The following is a 24,450-nucleotide window of genomic DNA, read 5'->3' as shown; positions in this document are numbered from 1 at the left end:
GGGAGGAAGAGGTGGATGACAGATTAAACCAAATATAAAACGAAGGCCAAGGAAAATGCAATAACAATTTCAGTATGCCTTCATTTTAAGAAAATCTGGTATTATAAATGGAGTAGTTAATTTAATTCAATTGGAAAGGAGAGTGCCTTTATTTTTATTTTATTTTTTCTGAGAGTTCCTTTAAATACTGAGTTCTACCTAGTGTGTTTATTAGTACTTAGCTCATTGCTTGCTTTTCAGAAAACTGAAGGGCTAGGTGCCAGAACAAAATGTACCCAAATTCATCAATCGTTCTGATTCCTAGCTGAGGAAATCAGAGCAATTTATTTCAATTTAAATGTACATTGATGAATTAGAATGATTGATGAGTTTGGGTACAAGGGGTAAGTTGTCTGAGTAATCACTACTATAGGTTGTCTGAAAAGTCTTAGTTTTTAACTGTAATAATTTTAGAAATGTATATGCTTCAAACCTAGCAAAAAAAATTTTTCAGTTTAATTATTTAAATATCATATACTTATTTACCTTAGTAATTTTCAATAAGGCATTTCTAATTTTTTGTTTTAGTCCTTTGAAGATTTCACATGTTTATAATTAGGAGCCAGACTGGTCTATTCCCCTCTATTAAGGCACTAAGTAGTTATTAAAATCAAATCATAGGAGATTTTTACATTTCTGTAATTATTGGCTTTTGTGATTTACTCCTCCCCCCAGATCTTCTGGACCTTCTTCGCTGAGAACAACATTTCTCACCGTGCGCTGGTGGCTTTATTCTACCACTTTGTTCAAACAGTCCATAAGAAAAACGTCGGTGTGCAGCATCGAGAATATGGCCTTCATGCCGCTGGTCTGTATTTTCTGCTACTAGAAGTTCCAGGTACGTAATTTGACATGATAGGACATACCTTTTGTCATTTAAAGTTTTTCTACATTGTTTTGAGCTCTTCAAAAAATTTTTTTAAACGCACACATGAGGATATGTATTTATGTATTTGAGACAGAGAGGAAGGGAGAGAGAGAGAAATATTGATGTGAGAGAGAAACATCAATTGATTGCCTCTTGTACCTGCCCCAACTTGGGGTCAAACCCACACGCTGGGCATGTGCCCTGACTGGGAATCGAACCTGCCACTTTTGGGTGTAACGGACGATGCTCTGACCAATATTATGCTGTGTCGATAACTTGGTAGGAATAATCCGAGAAGGCCAAGGCTGGAGGGGGAATGTTTCCAGGATACAGAGCCTCCACTCCACCCAGCCCCACCTCATATAAAATTCTGTTATTTCCCCCGACTCCTTGTCCACGCTGAGAAAATCTGCTGCGGGCATCTTTGTGTTATATCTCTCCTATGTGCTGTGGAAAAGCAGGTTTAAACCATTCTAACTAAGAAAGCATGAGAAGACCAGCTAGTCATGCTTGAGGAGGAAAGCCCAGGAAAGGACTCTAATTATGAGCTTGTTCCACTTCCTTTATTGTCAGAACACTGGGGTGGCTGTCCCTCCTCCCTATCGTAACTCAGAGCAAAAGGGCTGAACGTAGAGGCGGGTGTAGCCCGTTATATAATCAAGAAAATCAAAGCATTGGTCAGCTTTACCCCTCGTCATTGTTTACATACGTGCATTTGCAATAAATGTTAAGGATTTATTCTCTATGATTCAAAAAATTTGGTTAAAGGACACATAAAGCCTTGAATGTTAACTTGTATTGGTTTTTTTTTTATTTTTTTTTTGTTTGTTTTTTCATTTTTTTAAGTTTTATTGCTTTGTGACAAATTAGCACAAACGGAGCCATTTGCCATACATAACTTTATTATTTCAGTTTCTGAGGTCAGAAGTCCAGGCACAATGCGACTGGACTCTCTGCTGGGGTCACACCGACCGATAGCGAAGGTGTCAGCCCCAGCAGGTGCTTCTCTGGGGCTCCGTGTCTTCTTCTGAACTCGGTTGTTGGGAGAACTTGTTTCTTTGTGGCTGTAGGACCCAGGGCCCCTTTCTTGCTGCCTGTTAGCCAGGGAGCTCTCAGCTCCTGGAGGACACCCACTCTCCTTGACACCTGGCCCCTCCAGCAGTGGAGACTCTACCCGGGTTGAATCCTCCTCTCATTTTGATTTCCAGTCCTGTCTCTGACTTCCACACTCAGGTTTAAAGAGCTCAATGGATTAGATCAGGCCTATCAGGAGGGTTTTCCTCCCTTAAGGTCTATGATTTGGGACTTAAATTACATCTGCAAAATCCCTGCAGAGTAGGACTTAAATTAGTGTGCGATTGGATAATAGTATTTAAGTATGTTTTAATATCAGTTATTGGTGGACTCACTTGATCCTTTTGCAACTTGCTTTAGTGCAGATTTTAAAGTAGCTTTTACTCTAGAGCTGATGTAGCCTGGCTTTTAGGTGTGTGGCTTTCCAAGGTCTCTATTGGGATTAACAAGGTGTCTCGATTGTGCTGGCCAGGCTCAAAGGTGTGTCAGCCTTTTGTGAGCTCTGAGAATGATTCCTCTCTGACTTCCTTGGAAATTGTTGTTTGCTTACTATTTACAGCTTACCCCTGCATGCATAGCTTGTCATCAGCCCTATGCAGATTGCTGGAGCTCTTTTTCTGTGTAGCTTCCTCTTCTCCATTATTCTGTCCCATAAATTCCAGCTGCCTCTGCCTTTCTGACGTGATTTCTGTAGTCTCACTTAGTGAGACCATCATAATGTGCCCGGGTTCGCCATTTTTCTGCTGTTGTCCAGAAATTGCCTCAAAATACAAAAACGGGGGCAATTTTAGGGTCTACTTCATTTGTTTCCCTTATCTCAGGAATTTGATTTCTATGCTGTGTCTTGCTCCGTGTCTTAAAATGATTATTTTAACATTTTTTGGTCCGGTTTTATAGTTCACAGTTAGGAAGACAGGAATAAAACCAGTTACTCCCTCATGGCTAAATCCAGATAGAAATCTTGTTATTTATTTCTGATCAGCACTTTTGCTAACTTATGGCTAAAGGTGAATGGTACTTTTTTGCAAAGGTGTCACTGTTATTCAAAGTTAGTGCTAATCCCATTTTTGCTTTTGACATTTTTATCTGTTGTTACAGACATATTTGGAGACAATTAAATCTAACCTGCTTACTCTTTATTCTTTATGAATAGGCAGTGTAGCCAATCAAATATTCCACCCAGTGATGTTTGACAAATGTATACAGATTGTAAAGAAGAGTTGGCCTCAGGAATCTAACTTGAGTCGGAAAAGAAGGAAAGAACATCCGAAGAACTCGCAGACTAATCCAAGAGGGCATAGGAAGAGAGGAAAGCCACCCAGGAAAGAGGATATTGAGGTGAGAAGAGGAATAATAAAGCACATCTTCATCAACACACGATTTAAGAATGAACTTTATATTAACATATGGTTTCAGGCATAATGATTGTAATCAAATGGTCTTAAAGTATCATCAGCTCTCCAATAGGACCAAGTTGTATTTCTGTTTGGCCAGCTTTCCAACCTCCCTGTCATCTTTCCTCAGCCTTGTACCCAGCTGTGCCTGAGAACTTGCTAACAGGTATATTTGCCACATGATGTCATTGTCATTAGAGAGGGTAATGAAGTATCCTCCATAAGAATATAGAAGAATAGCATTAATTCCAAATTCTTGTATGACTAGGTAGGATGGTAAAGGTTCATTGATGTGAAAATGAAAACTTTTAAGACACATAAGAATCCTCATGGACACAAAACTATAGAGCTAGGAAGTATTGTCGCAGTCATCTAATCCAGTGACGTGCCATTGTGAGCCTGGAGACCGAGAGCAGTCAGGGGACCCGGTCACCTCAGCAACCCCCTGGCGTGTCCCTGGATTTGATCTGAGTAAATTGAAAACCAGGGGGAAAGTGTTAGGCCTTATTTTACAGTCAGCTGTATATTTCTTCATAATCTAGATGGATGAAATTGTAGAAGAACAAGAAGATGATGAAGACATCAGTTTTTCTGCCTGGGACCTTTGTCAAATTCGAAAAGCCATCTTTCATCTTTTAAAGAATTTTTTAAGGCTTCTGTCCAAGTTTTCCCTGAAAGAAAAGCCACAGTGTGTACAGAATTGTATCGAGGTCAGTGACAATTCCAAGAAACTTGGGGCAACCTCAGAGGGCACCGATGAGGGTAATACTTAATGAGTAAGAAAAATAAGGCTGCTTCTTGGTGTCTGTTTTCTAGGTCTTTGTGGCATTAACTAATTTTGAGCCAGTGCTTCATGAATTTCATGTTACACAAGCCAGGTGAGCCATTAAATCTCCCAGCGTTAAAGTTTAAACAGTATGATAACTTTTGCTCTAGGTGAAGTATGAATGTCATTTTATTCTAAGTGGCACAGAGGTAAAATTTATTCATTTAAATATGGCTTATTAAATAAGGCAATCTTTTAAGTAAAATCATAATCCATTAACTAATTTTTGCTCTTTTTTCTTTAGCAACCTTGACCAAGCAAAGTACATACCAGAACTGGCCTATCATGGATTGTATTTGCTATGCTCCCCCATTCATGGAGGAGACAAGGTAAAAGAGACAAGGATCTAAGTTAGTTATTGGTTAAATTGAAGCATGCAAATTGTGTAACGGGAAAAAATTAGAAGCATTTGATGTAATGGCATTTCAACTTACCAGGTTATTTCCATGACCTTACCATATATCTTCTGTATAATGGGAAGTATGACCATTTCTATTGTTGTCTATTCTTTGTAACAAACCTTATATCCAAATACTTAGTGGCCAAGCAAATTATTATCTGGTTTCATACATAAAAAATGGTTCCAGTGTGAATTAGGCAAGAAGAACAGATAAGCTGCCAAAGAGAACGTTACTTTTATAGAAACATTCACCAAATTGTTCTAAAGAAAAGAATAGACAGTCAGCATTTCGTAGTTTCCCTTGGCAATTCATGTGTGCTTCGGTAATTTTATTAATGTTTGTATTATTCTAGTTGGTCATTTTACAGAAATATTACTGGTTTTCATTCCTGTTAGCATTCATATGTGGATTTTGCTTCTCCCCCCCCCCCCCCCCGCAACACTTCAAGTCCCTCTAACAGTATCACTACTCTAAACATTTGAGTTGAGGTCAATCAAGAGGATGGTGGGATCCAGGTACAGATGTCATTAATAAAATAAGGTTTTGTAAAAAATGTGATAGGCCAAGGTCATGTGGCTGTTGGTGGCTGTGATTACTTCATAATTTCCAGGGGCAGTAACGTGATGGTTAAGAAGGTTTGGGGTAATGCGCATCTGTGTTCAGGTTCTGGCTCCACCGCTTACGCTCTGTTCGTTTTTGTGTAAGCTATGCAACCTTGTGAAAGCCTCAGTTTCCTCATCTGGACTAAAAAGGAATAAAAGGCTTACCTGCCTCCCAGATTTGTCAGGAGGGTGAAATGAAAGAATGCCTGTCAAATGCTGACCACAGAGCCTATTGTTTAAAAAGCATTCCATATTTTATAATTTATTATTATTTCTATGTGCTTGAAATATGGATGTATAGAATTCACGGTAATACTTTTAATTTCCATGCCCCTTTTAACATTTAAAGAATAGAATGGATGGAAAAAATCTATCCTTTTAGGTCCACGGTGTCTCTAAAGATGCAGGGATTTTTAACTGTGGAAGAACTGACATGATGTTGGACAACTTTGGTTTTAGCCAGGCCTTTGATTACTTGACTTTGGACAGCTTGCCTTTGGAGTCTGTTTTATTATTATAGACTAGAAACAATAATATTATATATAAAATGGGAATGCCTTGCTTACCGCATGGAGTTGTTGTGAGGTTTAAGATTAAATGTGGTAAAATCTAGTAATATACATGAATGTGCTTAATGCCATACCCAGTACATGTTTGGTTTTTAGTAAATGTTTTATTTCCTGGAGGAATGAATGAATTATCTGAGTAAATTATATGAGATGAAACATGGGAAGGTCCTTTGTAAACTTCAGGTAAAACACAAGTGTGAATTTTTCCTTTCTCCCCTTGCTATAACGGGATCAGCAGCAGCATCTGTTGCCATTTAGAAAGGGAGCATGCAGAGAGAAACCAGATGATATTCCTATCATTATCTGCAAGCAGTGTTCTCACACTGTTTCCATTGTACATTTATTGGTAATTATTTAAGAAATACATTCCTAATGGTCAGCCCCAAACCATGTCTCAAGTTGACTCATCTTTAGATGCTGCAAATTGTTGTCTGTGATCTTCAGGGATTCTCTGTTAGGCCTTGAATTGAACTTTCTTTTCTCTTCTAGGTCATCGGTTGTGTTTTCCATCAAATGCTAAATGTGATATTAATGTTAGAAGTGGGTGAAGGGTCCCATCATGCCCCCCTTGCGATAACGTCATCAGTCATCAGCAGCAGAAACCAGGCAGTCCAGTTTATCAGGTGACGCACACAGCGTGGGTTGTTACTCTCTCCTCTTTATCACTTTCCCTTCCTCTTCTGGGGCCTGTACTAACCAAGATTTCTGACACCCGGGGGAACCAATACATTTCTGGCCTGTTTGTGGTTTGGGGGGCCAAAATAAAGCACCTTGTAGCTCACCTGGTTCATGTGGTCAAGGCCACTGTGGTAACCCCTGCCTTCGGGCCTTGTTGAGGGGATAAGGAACCCAGTTCACCAGCCAGCACCAGCCTCCAGCTGGATGGTCCCAGGATTGTGAGGTCAGCCTCTGGGTGATGACAGTGGCTTCTCCTCTGCTCTCCATCGTCTGCTTCTGTGTTGGCCACGCCTACAAGTCTGCTGCCTCCTGTCCTTTTTCTGTTTCTCACTTCTCCAGGCCTCTTCCCGTTTGGTCCTTGCCACTTTCCCCGTTTCTTTTCACTTTTCTCTTCCCTTCCCCTACAGAAAATACTTTCTTGATTAAAGGAGTTGGTTGGTTTTTCCCTCTTTAGCAATAATCGATAGACTCATTTTTCCCTCACGAGACACTTAGCTTCACCTAAAAAGTTGTTTTGTTTTAGCATTATTGGGAGAGACCTATTTGGTGTCATTGGCTTTTTAACCCCCTCCCATACTGAATATTTGGTGGTGGAATAAAAGTGGTCAGTATGCACCTGAGAGTGTGTACATACGCGGTACATAATGTACTTGACGATTTGAGGATGGTGGAATATATAGACTGTCATTGAATAACTAAAACGTCGTAAGTGGAAAGCCTCACTTTGGCTTTTCTGTCAGAGCTCATGATGCAGAACTTACCACTAAAAATGGGTCCAATCTGGGCATTATAGTCATTTCTTCTTGAGTTAAAGTTTAGAGAGGTACTATTCCAGAGGCATTGAAGTAGCATTTCAATGAGCTACCACGAGGTGGTACTGTGTCTTAGTCTATTTATCCCAAAATCATGTCTTTTAGAATCTTAGTAGGAAATGTACTAAGTAGTGCAGTTAGTCCTATGGAGAGTGCACGATTGCTCCTCCCTGACTGCCGCTGCCTACTTGGCAGCAACTTCTACCACCAGGCCTGAGGGTAGGGGATGGGTTTCTGCTGTGGCACTTGATGTCTTTACTCTTTATTCACCGAAACAAACAGATTGTTTTTACTATTGAGGATTTCTAACACATAGGATTAGTGGGTTTTGGGAGGGTGCAGGAAAATGACTGTTTCATTGTAATTATAGGAATATTCTAAACAGAGGCTGTGCTCTTTTTTTCATAGCTCACTTGTGGATGAACTAAAGGAAAGTATATTCCCAGTTCTTCGTATCTTACTCCAGCACATCTGTGCCAAGGTACCGGTTGCTTTCGTAACAATAAGAATAATTTTTAAATATTTAATACGTATGAAGTTAAATGTGTGTGTTGTGTGTTTTTGTGCTTGGTAATGAGTCTGTGTCATTACTAAGCATCGTTTTATTTAATATATTCACTAGCTGTTCTCCTAGACAGTGTCCTTTTGGGAATAAAAAAAACCTTTTCATTTTGGAAGTTTTCAAATATATAAAGAAATGAAGAGACTAGGATGATGAGCACCTATCTTCAACAATTTTGTGTCACTTGTACCCCAAAAAGATATTACTCCTACACACTGGACTTTTTAAAACAAATTCCATCATATTCTTTTATATATAAATATTTCTGTGTCTGTCTAAAGAGTAAGCATCCTTTAAGAACATAATCATAAAATACACAGTAATACTTTAAAGCCACCAAATATCCAGTTAACGTTCACGTTTCTGTGATTATCTCGTAAGTTGTTATAACTGTGCGGAGAAATGATTCTTAACTTAAACTTGATGGATTCTAGGGGTTTATAAACTCCCTGAAATCATGTGTTAAATTTGTATTTCTGAGGAAAGGACCAACAGATTTCTTACAGGTTAGTTTTTAAAGGAATCTGAAACCACCCTAACCGGTTTGGCTCAGTAGATGGGGCATCAGCTTGTGGACGGAAAGGTCCCAGGTTTGATTCCGGTCGGGGGCACATTCCCAGTGGTGGGTGTGCAGGAGGCAGCTGATCGATGTTTCTCTCTCATCGATGTTTCTAACTCTCTATCCCTCTCCCTTTCTGTAAGAAAATCAATAAAATATATTTTTAAAAAGGGGGGGGGGATCTGAAACCTAAAATGTGTTGGTCATTTCTATAACACTTAAAGATCACCGAACTAGTCACAGTTACATCCACTAACTTTTCACTTGTGTCACAACATGTCTCAGTTGTCAGGTGAGCAGTTTGTCAACATTTGTGTTCCAGGTAGTAGATAAATCGGAGTATCGGACCTACGCGGCTCAGTCCCTGGTACAGCTGCTCAGCAAACTTCCTTGCGGGGAATATGCTACATTTATTGCCTGGCTTTACAGATACTCACGAAGCTCCAAGGTAAGAGAATACATCTGCAGTGAAATCTCGGTTCTGGTTGTGCAGCCTTCTAATGACAGCCAGATCTGAATGCATACGGATCCTTCAGTTTTCATGACTATGTGATGGGGACTCTTATGATTTTGCTCTACCAGATCCCACACCGGGTTTTCACTCTCGATGTTGCCTTGGCTCTGTTGGAACTGCCGGAAAGAGAGGCGGATCACACACTGTCCTCGGAGCATCAGAAGTTCTTAAAGCATAAGTTCTTGGTGCAGGACATAATGTTTGACCGCTGTTTAGACAAGGCACCGACTGTCCGCAGCAAGGCATTGTCCAGTTTCGCACACTGCCTGGAGTTGTCCGCTAACAGCACATCGGAGAGCATTCTGGAATTTCTGATTAACAGTAAGTGACATGGAATTGGCCTTACGCTTGTCAAAAAATTAGCGCTAACAGCACATCGGAGAGCATTCTGGAATTTCTGATTAACAGTAAGTGACATGGAATTGGTCTTAGGCTTGTCAAAAAATTAGACTTTAACTAAAGGACTTGTATGCATGCATATAACCCTAACCCATGGACACAGACACGGGGGGAGGTGGGGTGTGAGGGTCTGAGTGGGGGGTTAGGGGGGGCAAAGGGGGGATAAGGACACATATGTAATACCTTAATAAAGAAAAAAAAAATTGGACTTCAGGGGAATCATTTTTTGTTGTGGCAAAAGCAGTTGATATGGTATGATATACTTTCATTCTTATAAACGTATTTCAGTATATTGTATTGTTGGATAACTTCTTAGGCCTGAGGCATTTGAAAGGCCTTTTTTAGAGGTGAGATTGGTGGTTGCCTTCACTACTGCTGTGCATTGCTGGGGATGGCTGTGTGGGGCCTAATATCCATTTCAAATGCGTCCCCAAGGAGAACGTTACTAATTGTTAGCCGTTTAGAATCGGCCTTCTGTTCAGGCCTAATTATTTTTATTTTGATTCCTCTGTGAACATTTCCTTAGGGTTGATGACACTCTGGCTTTTTCCCTCTTATCTCTCTGCTTATTTTTAGGTCCTACCATTTTAGGAATAGAGAGCCATCCGGGTACCTTCCTGAGGAATTCATCAGGTAATGGGTCAATATATTTCCAAATATTGAATAACTGCCTTTTTATTTAAAGGACTAGCTGGAGTTTTGAAATGTGTTTTGTGTTTTTTGTTTTTTTTCTATCTCTCTATTTTTCTATTTTCGTATTGCACTTTTTTCCTTCATCAAAGAAATTGAGATTCACTTCAGTAATGATGTGGTAACTTAAATGTGTTAATATGCCATGCTTGCATTATTAAGAGCGTAATAAATTTTTACCTTAACAACAGCCCTTTTTCTAATGTATTCTTTTTTAGCTTTTTCCTGTCAGAAGCAGACACTGAACCCTGGAGACTCGGGGGTGATCAGTACAGACAGCAGTGGTGAAACAATTGGATCAAGGGGTATGTCAGATTTCATCACAGCCAAATGCGTAATAACCATACGTAGAGTCTAAAAACCTTGGATTTTTTCTGATTAATTCACCTTAAGAATCGGAGCATCTCTTTTCCTTAAAAGTGGAGTAATTTCTATTTTATTGTATCTTTACTTGATGTCCTTGCACTAGACTATATTTAATTCTAAGATAAAGAATAAGCTACATTCCACCTACATGTACTGAACACCAATACCAATACCAATCTTTCTTTAACACTTAAGAGAATATTAGCAGATATTTTCTTTTCTTATTTAAATCAACTGTTGTGAACTGTTGGAATTACTGACCGAAAAAAGGACCAGTTACTAGGGAAAGTGCAGTAGAGATTAAATGTGTGTTTGGAGAAAAGTCGTCACAAAAAGGGAATAGATGAATAATACTGTGGGACCCAGTCTTGTTCCCTTTTTTCATTCCTTGTTACTTTGTTTACCATGTCTTCTTGACTCAGCCGTCCCAGAGGTTACTTTTAATACATAGTAGGGAACTGTGATCCCAGCTCCCACTGAAAAAGGCAGTTTGGAATTTAGATTATAATTTCCCTTCCCCAACAGAAGGAGCCGTTTTTCAATGGGTCGTACATATCATACGGAGTGATTATGGGGTCCTCCGCGGACTCCAACACAAGATCCTGAACATAAGTGGTGCCTGATCGCTTTCCCTGACGTATTGAATCTGGGATGGTGGAAGTCTCAATGTGATTCAGGGAAAAAACAAGCCTGTACTAGGCAGTGGGTAGACCTGGAGCCTACTCGGATTCTGTTTCTGTCTGGCTGTAAGGTCTGGGCTCCTGTTTCATCTGTAACATGACATCATAAAATAGTGGAGAAAACACTATCAGAAATGAGACGCCGTCTGAATTCTTGTACAGTTTTGTTACTAAGTAGCTGCATGACCTAAAATATGGAAGTCAACACAACTCCTGTCACACACGTTCTGATCCTAACCCTTCCCTACCTCTCACAGGGGGCTGCTGTCAGCATCTATAGAAATAAGGTTTAGAGAAGTGGTTTTAAAAGTTGGATAAATAGATGAGAGAGAAAAGAGAGGGAATGTGTGTAAAGGATTAATTATATAATTAGATTTATTTGTTTATTTTAAAAACTTTTATATGGTCCCTTCTGTCTGTGCGAGGCATTGTAGATACAGACCTTAAGAAAATAAAGTTTCATTTCTTAAGGAGCAACAGGAGAGGCAGATATGTGTGCATGTAAATTGGTGTTAATTTTTTTTTCACATTTGGTAGGATTCTTCAGTAATGCCTGGACTTTTATGCACATGTGGGAAGCTTTTTTATTAATTCAATATCTGTACTTGTGGGTGTATTCAGACTATTTCTTCTTAAGTCAGTTTCCATACTTTACATCATTGTAGAAATTTGTCCATTTCACCTGGGTTACTTAATTTGTTAACATAAAATTGTACATAGTATTCTATTACAATTTTTGTATTATTGTAAGGTAGGTAATAATGTTCCCTTATTCATTCCTGATTTTAGCTATCTGAATCTTCTCTCTCATTTTCTTAGTCTATCTAAAAGTTTGTTAATCTTGTTACTTTTTCAAGGAACTTTTTAATTTCATGTATTTCCTCTATTGTTTTCCATTCTCTAGTTCATTTTTTATTTGTTTTCTTGGGGATCAGCAGTTCTCAAAATGTGTTTGAGTCTCTCAGTCTTCTTCAACACATCCTTGAAGTTAATGCTGCTTTCATAATATCAAGACATGGTTTGCCTCTGCGCTCTGGTTTTCCCACAACTATAAGTTGAGGTTTTTCCAGAGATGCCGTGACATGAAAGTGACAGGTCGCAGGCAGGAGAGATGAGAATCAGCTCTCTTCTTATTAAGCCAGACATTAAAAGAATTTGCAAAAACAGTGCCATTCTTTTCAGTGTCTTTTTTTTTTTTTGCAGTATAGTTATTTTTTATTTTAAATATATACTCTTCATAGTGTCATGTCTAATTTAGATTGAACATGTAATTCACATTTAAAAAAAAGCTCTTAGGAATCTTTACTAATTTTTGATAGTGCAAAGGGGCCTGGGATTGAAAAGTTTTAAAGCTGCAGGTATTTAGTAATATTATTTTATTTAGTCTTTTAAAAACTCATGGTTCAGATACTTCGACTTGTAGTTAAACAAAATAGAAGATCTAGATAATTTATTTGAAGTTTTAGGCACAGGAGCCAGGATTTAAAACTGATTTTTTAATATTCCAGAACTTTTGCCCTTTTTTTTTTACATGATCTTTGCCTTTTTCATTATTGTGAATAGCTAATTATTTGAGATATTTTTATTTCTACCTCATTTCATACTCTGATTTGAAACAAGCGAATTAGTCAGGTTTTTTAGACTTTGTCGGTATTGCGTGTGAGATGTCAGACCTGAATAGTCTCTCTCAGACTCTAATGACGGGCGTATCCTCAGCAGAAAGGGGTGTCATGGCCATGCTGAGAAAGAGAATCCGGGACGAGAAGATCAACGTGAGGAAGTCTGCGCTCCAGGTGTGTTTCTCCAGACAGTCTTTAATGCGCTCTCTTTTTAAAAAAAAAATAAATTTTTATTGATTTCAGAGAGGAAGGGAGAGGGAGAGAGAGATTGAAACATCAACGATGAGAGAGAATCATTGATCGGCTGCCTCCTGCATGCCCCCCACTGGGGATGGAGCCCGTAACCCTGGCATGCGCCCTTGACTGGAATGGAACCTGGGACCCTTCAGTCTGCAGGCTGATGCTCTATCCACTGAGCCAAACCAGCAAGGGCATTGCGCTCCCTTTTTAAGCACTCAGAAACGCAGGAGAATATTTTAAAGGTCCCTCTGCCATATTTGTTGTTTAATTTGCTTTTCATTTAACATTAGTTCATCTTGATCCTGTTATGCCTAAATTATATAGATGAACTAAGGATTATTGGATTTTAAGCTTTCCTACTGGGTTGCTGGCTTTTTAAGAATCATGAATTTATACCCTTATTGTCATGTTTTAGAGTAGGACCCTTTGTAATAAAAAATTTTAAAAAAAAAGAATCATGAATTTATACCCGTAATGTCATTTTTTAGAGTAGGGATTCTTAGCTTAGGGCCATGGACAGATTTTGATAGGGTTTGTAAAACCACTGAAATCGTTTGAAAATATTTGTGTGTATAAAATGTATGTCAGATTTTCTCTGGAGAGAGACCTTAGCTTTCACCAGATTCTAAAAGGTGGGATGCTACTGGAGGGATGGATCTTTGACCTTAAAGATGTAAAGAACCAAGAACTTGAAGGAAGTATTTTTGTGTGTATTTGCCTGTTTGCACGTATACTATGCGTGCATCATCACTTCACGTGTGTGTGTGTGCACTTCCTAGGTATTGGTGAGTATTTTGAAGCACTGCAGTGTCTCAGGCATGAAGGAGGAGCTTTCAATTCTTCAGGAGCAGTGCCGGGACCCTGCTGTATCTGTCCGGAAGCAGGCCTTGCAGTCTCTTACTGAACTTCTTATGGTGAGGGGCTTCTTCTTATGTGTCTACTGCATGGTGTTTACATGAAAAAACAATTCAGCGTAATAATTGCTTGTTGCTAAATATTAAGTTGACCAGTAGAAACTCTACCAAGTCTAATATACAGTGTAAGAGAAAGGAAGAAGTATCTTTTACTTACATATGATAGACTGCATTTCATATTAAATGTAATTATGAACCAATGCTAGAGAATGCTACTGGTTAGCCTTTCTTGACTTAAGCTCAAATCTCACATAGAAATATGAATTTTAAAATGAATTTGGTTAGGCCAGAGGCCTACTTTAATTTTTGTTCATTATGAACTATATAGATGATATTGCTAAAAGAGCAGAACCAGTGATCCTAGATATAATTTACTTCTGCCAAGTAACTCGCTCTTAAAGAATTTTAAGAGCATGGTTTTCTCTTGTTTCATAATAGAAGGCATTAGGCAATATGTATTTTTACTTTATCTGGTAGCACTTACTCTAATTACTTCTTGGGATAAATATTTATTACTTGATCTTGAATTACCAAAAAATGCTGATTTATTACTAATAACAAAATAATTACTTTGTAAGTTTAAAATTTCAGTATGGACTGATTTGCAATAACTGCAGATTGAACTTTGTTTTTACATGCATGTGCCCTGACCAGGAATCGAACCGTGACCTTCTGGTTCATAGGTTGATGCTCAACCACTGAGCCTCGCTGGCTGGGCTGTAGGTTTGCTTTTGTTTGTGTTTTCTCTTATGATCTATTTGTAGTTGTGTGTGCAACTACTTTTAACATGTCTCAGAACATTGATCACAACTTCACTGATTTGTAGTTACACTTCCAATAGCATTAGACTCTTTGTGACTTCCCAATTTTAACTCCTACAGGCCCACCCTCGATGTGCCCAGATCCAGAAAGCCTGGCTGATGGGCATCACCCCCGTTGTGATGGACTCGGAGAGCACTGTGCAGGAAAAGGCCCTGGAATGCCTGGACCAGGTCCTGCTGCAGAACATTAAGCACTTCAATAAGTTTCACAGTGGAGATGACAGCCAGGTGCTGGCTTGGGCACTGCTTTCTCTCCTTAGTACCGAAAGCCAGGAACTGAGGTATGTGAGTTACGCCTTACTTTCCTTAGAGAAGGCTCTAAGGGCTTTTCTGAAGAAAGTTCTGTATTGATCTTGGACAGCTAGCTTTCTAAATGCCTGGGTAGATTTGAAGCCTCAATTTTGGTCTCTTTCTTTTTTCCTTTTTTCTTTTTCTTTTCTTTCTTTTTTTTTTTTCACTGTATTCCCCCATTCAATCTTGGCTGCCACAATGAGACAGACAGAAAGCATGAGGACCCTTTTTTCTTGCATCTTCACTGGAACTGGTCTCTTTAGCTTTCTAAATGCCTGGGTAGATTTGAAGCCTGAATTTTGGTCTCTTTCTTTTTTCCTTTTCTTTCTTTTTTTTTTCTCACTGTATTCCCCCATTCAATCTTGGCTGCCACAATCAGACAGAGAGAAAGCGTGAGGACCCTTTTTTCTTGCATCTGCACTGGAACTGGTCTCTTTCTCGACCTAATTCAAATCTCAGCATTTTTGTGGTGACTGTTTTTTGTGAAGCCTTTGATCCCTTTCTTTGCTTTTCTCTGAGTGTCCTCCACTTTCAACTTGGTATCTTAATACGTATGTAATAGAAAACACTGCGGATATGGTATATTAATAACTAACTCAGTTGTAGTTATTTTGAAAGATAACCTCCCAGTCTTTACAAGTTGGACTTTTTCTGACGTTTTATCGGACTGGTTGATTTAATGACACTGCAGTATTTTTTCCATTTGACAACATGTGTTGGACGCCCAGTGCACAGTGAGCACTGCAGGGAGGGGGTAGCGCCTGAGTGATAAACTTTAATCTGTTCTGCAGGAGTCCTAGAATTAGTGTGTGCATGTGCTACCTTGACTGCTTTTCCTTTCCTTTCTTTAAAAATTGTACCAGTAACACTTCCCTATTCGTTTACATGTAGTTATGAAGGAGTTATGCAATAAGAATAATAGATTTAGTGTCATAAAATACTGTTGTGGCCCTGGCAGATCACCCTAGTGTTCTGGGTCTTCATTTCCTAATTTGTAAGAACAGCCAGTTGGATTATGTGATCTCTTAAAGTCATGCAAGCTTGGTATTAAAACTCTAACTGAAAATCACCCTACCTGGTTTGGCTCAGTGGATAGAGCGCAGCCCGTGGAATGAAGCGTCCCGGGTTTGATTCTGGCCAAGGGCACAGACCTCAGTTGCGCATAATGGGGAGTTATGTTTAATGGCTACAAAGTTTCATAGGATTAAAAAAAAAAGTTCTAGAAATGGATGATTGCACAACAGTGTGAATGTATTTAAGGCATGTGTTTAAGTGTAATTCGGTACTGGTCATACTGAATTACACTGAAAAATGGTTAAGATGATAAATTTTATGTTATGTACATTTTGCTATCATTGAGGGGAAATTTTTTTTTTTTTGCCCAAAGTTTGGAAGGAGTGGGTAGAATTAGGGGCTTAATTATAAGAAGTTTTGGAATAGCCATTGTAGGACATGAATGAGGTCATCAATTCTCAAAGTGATGAATTCATGAGCTCAAACTGTGTTTATCATAATATTAAGAGGTTCTGTGCATTTTCCACATTTATTCTTTCAAAGTAGAGTTTTCTAGAAGCCATACAGTGGTGTTGGGACAGATTGAGTGCAGAGGCAGAAATGAGAGTCCACCTGTCTCCTGTTTCAGCCAGACTGCAAAGAGATTTACAAAAGTGTAAAACAATACCATTCTCCTGACCAAGTTATTTTGTTTAAAAAAGATAGTTGTTTTTGTAAAACAATGCATTATTTATGTTAACATAAAATTAATTGGCTTATTCTTATTTTAAATGAATTGATAAATATTTTTAAATTTCTCATTCTTAATTCCTAGCATGGCAAATGTTGATATAACAAACAAAAGTATTTCAAGGCGGACAGTAATTTTTATAAATTTAAAAGGGCCCTGAGCCCTAACCGGTTTGGCTCAGTGGATAGAGCGTCAGTCTGTGGACTGAAAGGTCCCAGGTTCAATTCCGGCCAAGGGCATGTACCTTGGTTGCGGGCACATCCCCAGTAGGAGGTGTGCAAGAGGCAGCTGATCGATGTTTCTCTCTCATCGATGTTTCTAATTCTCTATCCCTCTCCCTTCCTGTCTGTAAAAAACGCAGGAGACAACCAATCAATGATTCTCTTTCATCACTGATGTTTCTATGTCTCTCTCTCTCTCCCTTCCTCTCTGAAAATCAATAAAATATATTTAAAAAATAAAATAAATAAAAGGGCCCTGAGATGAAAAAGTGGGAGTGCCACTGAGCTAGGAAATCAATGACAAAAATAGAATTATTGAGAACCAACCGTAGAGCTAGTTCAATAGAGTTCTGTTAACTTTTATAAACAAAATCTTATGAAATGTTATTATTTGCTTTAAAAAGAAATACTTTATGAGGTCAGGAATAAATGTACCTTATTGTGTATAATAAAAATCAAAAAGATACCTAGTTTGGTATCAAATGTGCCAGAGGAATCCCGGAGCAGCAGCAGCTGATATCCTTTTACTGAATGAGCTGATCTCAACAGTTTTATATATTTATAGTTACCATTCTGCTCTCCCATCTTTTTTTTTTCCCAGCCGCTATTTAAATAAGGCTTTTTATATCTGGTCCACGAAAGATAAATTCTCATCTGCTTTTATAAACAACATGCTATCCCACACTGGCACGGAACATTCTGCACCAGCCTGGATGCTGCTCTCCAAGATTGCTTGCTCATCACCCAAGCTCGACTACACCAGAGTGATAGAGTCCTGGGAGGAGATCAGCAGGTATGCATGCTTATCACGGAGCCACGGACGGGTACACTGAAGACTCTTGTGGATAAAGCTCATGCCTTAAGGAAACGGGCTATCTTATAGCTGTTCATATACACAGATCTTTTCTTTAAATTCAGGCTTAAAAACAAACATGAACGTAAGAATCCCTTTTAAGCTTTCAGTTTAGTCTTTGTCCAAGTATCTAAGGGCCTTCATGCTCTTACAACTTGAATCCAAAACCATGCTACCCTGGTATTCATAATCCAGAAGGAAAGTGCTTTGTTGGCAGCCATGTTTACTCTGGCTCTGTATTGATGTTTCTTCTGTCCTTTTCTTAGTCAACAGAACCCCAATTCCAACACCTTGGGCCATATCCTGTGTGTTATTGGGCATATCGCAAAGCATCTCCCAAAGGGCACCCGAGACAAGGTGACCGGTGAGTGTCCATTGGAGAATCTCGGAAAGGCATTGCCCCTCCCTTCATATGTATGTGTTTTAAGCAGTTAAGCTTCAAGGGTCTGACTTCCCTTTTAGATGTGGTCAAGCGGAAGCTGAGTGGATTCCACTGGTCTCTAGAGCTGATCAGCTCCGCTGTCGATACGTTGCAAAGACTCTGCAGAGCGTCTGCGGAGACAGCTGTGGAGGAGCGGGTAGGCTGCACTCTCCTGGATGCGTTTGTCATTTATTTGTGCTCAGTAGGCAGGTCACTCTGTTTTGAAGTTTGAGAAGTCTTCTCTTTAGAGAACCTGTGAGGACGGGTAGTCCCAGTAGCCGTGACCACAACAGAAGGAAACACTTGGTGTGACAGGCAGTCGACGTTTCCCAAGAAGGTCTTGGCTGCGAAAGACATACAGTTCTCTCAGGAAGTCAGCACCTTGGCGGAGACCTTGCAGGGTTATCTTTTCATAAGCTGTAGGCTGGATGCTTGGGATAGCTCTGTATATCCTCCTTCGCCGCCACCCTCATTTCAGGAATGCTTCATGTGATTTCCCACTGGTCGGGGGGTTCCTTCCAGACCAGAAGGTTTCTGATCACCGTTAAGTCCTAATCCTAGAAAACTATCCAGTTCCTATAAGGCTGTATTACCCGAACATCTCATTGTATCATGTCCACAAAGCTGCCCGGAGCCTATAGCCAATGGGTTGGTTGTAGGATGGGATCAAACTCCCTCCCCAGCTCGTGTAGTTAGATGTGTGGGCCAAAGGTGGTGCCTCTTCGAAGTTATTTGAACTAATAAGAGACACTGGAAAAAGTCTCGGACGAATACATTTCAGGAGAATAACAACTACTTGTTTTTATTATGCCTGTTTATTACAGTGTTAATTCACCATCTACATGTGTCAGAAGAATTGCAGTATTTTTATTATTGAAGAAGCACTGCTGTTATAGATCTCTCTTAATTAGTGCACTAGATCTTCCCAAACACATGCTCTTTGCTCTTATAGGGCAAATGTTGAAAGAAAAATTATATATATAACAGATATATGTAAATGGCTTATACATTTGAAGCTCATAAAGTTTCCTGAGAAAACTGTGTCTCCTGAATAGTCTGATGTAGATGTATAGACCCTTCAGAAATGACCTTTGACTCGCCTTAGGAGTTACTGAATCAAGTGTGCGGGGATGTCCTCTCCACCTGCGTGCACTGCCTCTCCAACATCGTTCTGAAGGAAGGTGGAGCTGGGAATATGGATGAGGACCTGTTGGTAAGTAACTACGTTTCTCACCCATTGGATTTCTTTATACCAGTTGAGGGTTTTTAAAGATGCCTTTGTAATATGCATTTGTGTTACTATTAGCAAGAAAAGGATATTCCTAGCATAGAACTTACTCTTAGAAGAATTTTTCTTGATGACCTATTCGTTTTCTCTTCTCGTACGTGTTACCTGGGGAAAACTTGATGGGATATGCTTCCTCCAGTTAGAACCTATGCGATCCCTTCCTCTCTCGAAGCATGTCCTCGGGTGAGGATTTTTATTTTTTAAATCATCTGAAATGGCTATGAAAAAAAATAGTTCTTTTAAATGTGGGGGACAAAAATAGTACTCCACCGACATGTCCTTACTCTATAGGTAGGGTTAATTTTTTATTTTTGCTTTATTTTTACTGCAAAACCAATTTTCTTCGCAGGTGAAGTATATTTTTACCTTAGGAGATGTAGCCCAACTCTGTCCAGCCAGAGTGGAGAAGCGAGCCTTCCTTCTGATTCAGTCCATTGTAGCTTCTTCTGCGGATGCGGATCACCGTAAGGCACTTAAAGTTACCCTTTGCGGATGCTGTGTGAAGCCTGGGCGAGCCCCTGGAGTGTTGTAAATAAGCTCCCTTTTCCTTCCCTTGCAGTAGCATCCTCTCAAGGTAGCAGCGACGCCCCGGCCTCCCAGCCGCTCGCCCCGGTCAGAGGCTCCTCCGTCATGCCTTCTGTGATCAGAGCACACGCCATCATTACCCTGGGTGAGCAAAAGTGGCCGGTGGGGCAGTGCCCTTGTGCCGTCTAGTTCCCTGTGTAGCCTTTTGTCTTACGGAAGCCAGCAGTGGGTTGTAAACCGCTGGGCATATATATATCTTACTCTAGCTCTTGGGAGCTGTGAGACAATTCTGTAGGAGCACCCAACGCTGCCTAAGACATCAGACTCAAGACCCTCCCTGGAGGGAGCTTTTGTTTTTATGTTAAGTTTCAATGACCCTGTTTCTGCGATTTGCTTGTTTATACTCATAATGTAGCACCTTGAAGTCTCTTCATCAAGTACTGCATGCCACGCAGTACACTGAGTTCCAGGAATGAAAAAATAAACGTGCAGTTTAGTTTATAAAAGAGATGGCTTATGTGATACTTTCCAGAACTGGCAGACGAGCTATTAAAAGCATGCACTCAAATGAATGGTAATCTTGAAAACATGAACCCCTGTTTATAAATTGATTCTTTTTTTCTTTAGTGTGATTGTATATTTTAAGCTGGATAAGAGTCAGGAATGTTTTTTGTAATAATGTGTTTTTTTTCATGTCTAAGAATTCTAAATAAGAGCAAAACATTCCCCAGGCCCTACAACACACACACACACCACAAACAAATTCAACAATAGCCTTCTTTCTCTGCTGAAAAAGAAATAAAATAAGTGACTTTATCATTCTTTTCTAATTACCCAACTCAAATTTCAAGTTCATTATTCATTTTATTGGTCATATTCCAGGTAAGTAGATAACTCCAAAATTCAACTGTTGACTTCAAAAGGAAGATAATTTGCCCAGGCTGGTGTGGCTCAATTGGTTGGCGCATTGTCCCATGCACCCAAGGGTTGCGGGTTCGATTCCCGGCCAGGGTACATACCTAGGTTGTGGGTTTGATCCCTGGCCCCTGGTTCATAGGTCAACACTCAACCAGTGAGCCACTCTGGCCAGGCTGTGTTTGATTTCCTTGTGATAGTTGACATGATGCTTTAACTTTGATTAAATAAAACTCATTGCGACATATCTGTGGGGACAAGTGCAGGCGTCTGCCTGGCTAGCACAGAGTAGAGGCATGACTTACTCTCTTCTGTGATAGGTAAGCTGTGCTTACAGCATGAGGATCTGGCAAAGAAGAGCATCCCGGCCCTGGTGAGAGAGCTGGAGGTGTGCGAGGACGTGGCCGTTCGCAACAACGTGGTCATTGTCATGTGTGACCTTTGTATCCGGTACACTGTCATGGTGGACAAGTACATTCCCAATATCTCCATGTGTCTGAAGGACGCAGACCCCTTCATCCGCAAGCAGACGCTCATCTTGCTTACCAATCTCCTGCAGGTTCGTAGAACAGACCTGTCATTCTTCTCCCCCCGACGGTGCTCTGCTGAAGGGAGTACTGGAGTTGCGTAGGGAATGTGCTGCTTTGTAGGAGACTCCAAAAATAACTGGCCTCGTCTTTGGTTTAAGTTACTCTGCTAATGTCTGTACAGCCTTTTAAACAGATCACTGCTCCCTAATATTTGTTTTGGGTGTTTGTTCAGATATCCTGTCAAGCAGCATAAATTTTCAGTTTTGCCCATAAGCGCCACGTAGAGAAAAGTGCACTCAGTAGACTGGGAAGTCTACCAGTTCTGTTGTTCTTGACTTTGGAGCAGTCGGTGTTCTCAGACATACCATCTTCGCTTGTGAAAGGAGGTCACAGGCTTTCCCGCGTCTCACTGAGCCGCTCCAAGAGGCTGATAGGACATAGCAGTGTGGGAAAGCGCTTAGCAGGCTCAGTGTGAGTCAAACTGTAATGCTCTGAGTGCTGAGACTGCAGGTGGGCACAGGCAGACCTGAGCGTGGGTGGCACAGGCAGACCTGAGCGCGGGTGGCACAGGCAGACCTGAGTGTGGGCACAGGCAGACCTGAGTGTGGGTGGCACAGGCAGACGTGAGTGTGGGTGGGCACAGGCAGACGTGAGTGTGGGTGGCACAGGCAGACCTGAGCGTGGGTGGCACAGGCAGACCTGAGTGCTGAGACTGCTGATGGGCACACACAGACCTAAGTGGCTCACAGGTGTGATGTTAAACAAAAGGAAGTTAACAGTTGGGTTTGTGACTGAATACTTTTTCGGTTTGTGTATTAATAATCCTTCTTAACCGTGTCGTTTCCCTTTGTACAGGAAGAATTTGTGAAATGGAAGGGCTCTCTGTTCTTTCAGTTTGTCAGCACTCTGATAGATTCACACCCAGACGTCGCCAGGTACATCTTCCCTCGCGTGCAGGCCGCTCTGATGGGCCTGACTTCTGGTCTTCGTTCGGTCTTTCTTTAAAGTTGGTTTACAGTTGAGTTCATTAGGATTCAATGAGCTTCTTGGCAGTTGCCAAAAAAATGAGCAGATTTTTTTAAACTCTAAGCTGTATAACAAAGTTAAATTTGCATACCAGTTTATGAAGACAAACAAACTTGTTCAAATTGACCATTAAATAATCTCCGCGTTGACATTTGCTAACACTGTTCACTCTTCCTAAGCAGGTATGTGCCTTTGTCTAGGACCGTGGTTGGCAAACTGCGGCTCGTGAGCCACATGCAGCTCTTTGGCCCCTTGAGTATGGGTCCTCCACAAAATACCACGTGTGGGCGCGCGAACAGTGCGATTGAAACCTCGTGGCCCATGCGCAGAAGTCGGTTTTCGGCCTGGGCGAGTCTATTTTGAAGAAGTGGTGTTGATATTTGGCTCTGTTGACTAATGAGTTTGCCGACCACTGGTCTAGGGAACTATAGAATAGTAGCCATTAACATTGACTTAACTGGGTTGATGTCTAGGCCAATAAAATGTGAGTTTTGATAAAGAGTTCAGCTGCTTCTAAGTGCAGAAATTTTAAGAAGAAATGCTAGGAACTAAGACACAATTGCACAGTATGAAATAGAGTATACAAATTACAAGGCTCCTAGGAAATGGCTGTTTCTTAAGAATTGGAAGGGAAGGGAATTATTTTGCCACTTAATTCCTGTCGTTCAATAATTTTCTAAAAGATTTCTTTTTAAAGATTGAAAAATGATCTCACAGAATTTGCTAACCGAGGTTATTTTGTATGAATAACTCTTTATAAAGCAAATCTTCAGTTAGAAAATAGATTATTGAATACCAGGGCAAAAGCTACCCCCGTTGGGAAGAGGTGTTTATAGAGTTCATTAACTATAAATAGCTTCTAATAATGGGTCCCTCTGGATCTAAATGTGGTTACTAGTGATTCACTCTGAGTTCCCTGGGAGAATTTCTGCTCAGTTTCCTTTTGGTATAATTTTCCAAGAAGGAACATTTGACGTAGTAAACTAGTAGCGGTTCATGTTCTAATTAATACCGTCTAGAGCAGCGGTTGCCAACCTTTGGGACTTCACAGACCACCAGGTCTGCAGACCACCAGTTGGCGACCGCTGGTCTAGAGTTTACACAATTGGGAAAGGGACCGGGTGGCTGTGCAGTGCCCCTGACCTTCACCTGCTGCCGCAGACTGGCCCTCGGTCTCTCCTGGAGCGTGTAGGCGTGCGTGGCAGGCTCTGGATGACGAGCCTGGTGGTGAATCAGTCATTTAACTGGCAGATCTGTTTTTCCCACGTTGGTCAGCTCCTGTACATATATGTTAAGAAGAGCATTGGTTAGTATGTAAAATACACACAGAACCTGTTGTGCAGGTGCTCAGAGCATGACTCAGAAATTAGAAGGACAGATAGATGCTTACACTCTAGCACAGGGGTGGGCAAACTTTTTGACTCGAAGGCCACAATGGGTTCTTAAACTGGACCGGACAAAAGCATGGATGGAGTGTTTGTGTGAACTAATATAAATTCAAAGTAAACATCATTACATAAAAGGGTATGGTCTTTTTTTTTTTTTTTTTAGTTTTATTCATTTCAAACGGCCGGATCCAGCCCGCGGGCCGTAGTTTGCCCACGGCTGCTAGTCAGATTACCAGTGCCTCATAACATTTCCATATTTCCCCCTTGAATCTTCCCATTTTATCTGATTCTGGGTTTGTTTAAACCATGGTTCCAATGTGGACCTGATTTTAGGTTTCACTGTCATTTAAATGAGGCTGTTCCCTACTTTTCGGCCACCGGTCATAATTTTCCAAGAAGGAACATTTGACGCAGTAAACTAGTAGCGGTTCATGTTCTAATTAATACTGCCTAGAGCAGTGGTCTAGACACATTACTGTCTAGAGTAATGTGTCTGCTTGCGTAACTAGTAGCGGTTCATGTTCTAATTAATACTGTCTAGAGCAGTGGTCTAGACACATTACTGTCTCGAGTAATGTGTCTGCTTGCGTGAGACATATTACTTTCTCCACTGTATCTGCT

At 40.4% G+C, this 24,450-nt stretch overlaps 1 protein-coding gene across 2 annotated transcripts in view; it reads left to right on the top strand.

The window, feature by feature from the left end:
- Positions 1 to 24,450, top strand: part of NCAPD3 (non-SMC condensin II complex subunit D3) — a 37,749-nt gene that overhangs the window by 4,045 nt on the left and 9,254 nt on the right. Inside the window, exons 3-24 of one of the 2 annotated variants that reach the window (XM_006776050.2) lie at positions 715 to 877; positions 3,135 to 3,319; positions 3,918 to 4,085; positions 4,192 to 4,253; positions 4,446 to 4,530; positions 6,263 to 6,396; positions 7,672 to 7,744; positions 8,707 to 8,832; positions 8,967 to 9,219; positions 9,874 to 9,930; positions 10,206 to 10,292; positions 12,753 to 12,826; positions 13,672 to 13,806; positions 14,688 to 14,908; positions 17,485 to 17,676; positions 18,003 to 18,100; positions 18,199 to 18,314; positions 19,263 to 19,370; positions 19,795 to 19,909; positions 20,005 to 20,115; positions 21,206 to 21,444; positions 22,271 to 22,350. In XM_006776050.2, the coding sequence (XP_006776113.1) occupies positions 715 to 877; positions 3,135 to 3,319; positions 3,918 to 4,085; positions 4,192 to 4,253; positions 4,446 to 4,530; positions 6,263 to 6,396; positions 7,672 to 7,744; positions 8,707 to 8,832; positions 8,967 to 9,219; positions 9,874 to 9,930; positions 10,206 to 10,292; positions 12,753 to 12,826; positions 13,672 to 13,806; positions 14,688 to 14,908; positions 17,485 to 17,676; positions 18,003 to 18,100; positions 18,199 to 18,314; positions 19,263 to 19,370; positions 19,795 to 19,909; positions 20,005 to 20,115; positions 21,206 to 21,444; positions 22,271 to 22,350 (2,882 nt within the window). Of the gene's footprint in view, positions 1 to 714; positions 878 to 3,134; positions 3,320 to 3,917; positions 4,086 to 4,191; positions 4,254 to 4,445; positions 4,531 to 6,262; positions 6,397 to 7,671; positions 7,745 to 8,706; positions 8,833 to 8,966; positions 9,220 to 9,873; positions 9,931 to 10,205; positions 10,293 to 12,749; positions 12,827 to 13,671; positions 13,807 to 14,687; positions 14,909 to 17,484; positions 17,677 to 18,002; positions 18,101 to 18,198; positions 18,315 to 19,262; positions 19,371 to 19,794; positions 19,910 to 20,004; positions 20,116 to 21,205; positions 21,445 to 22,270; positions 22,351 to 24,450 lie in introns of both variants that reach the window. The other variant, XM_006776049.2, reaches the window with a different exon arrangement.

The sequence above is a fragment of the Myotis davidii genome, unplaced genomic scaffold (genome assembly GCF_000327345.1).
Source record: "Myotis davidii unplaced genomic scaffold, ASM32734v1 scaffold809, whole genome shotgun sequence".
Classification (NCBI taxonomy): Eukaryota; Metazoa; Chordata; class Mammalia; order Chiroptera; family Vespertilionidae; genus Myotis; species Myotis davidii.
The sequence above is the reverse complement of the archived record's forward strand: the minus strand, read 5'-3'. Positions and strand labels throughout refer to the sequence as shown.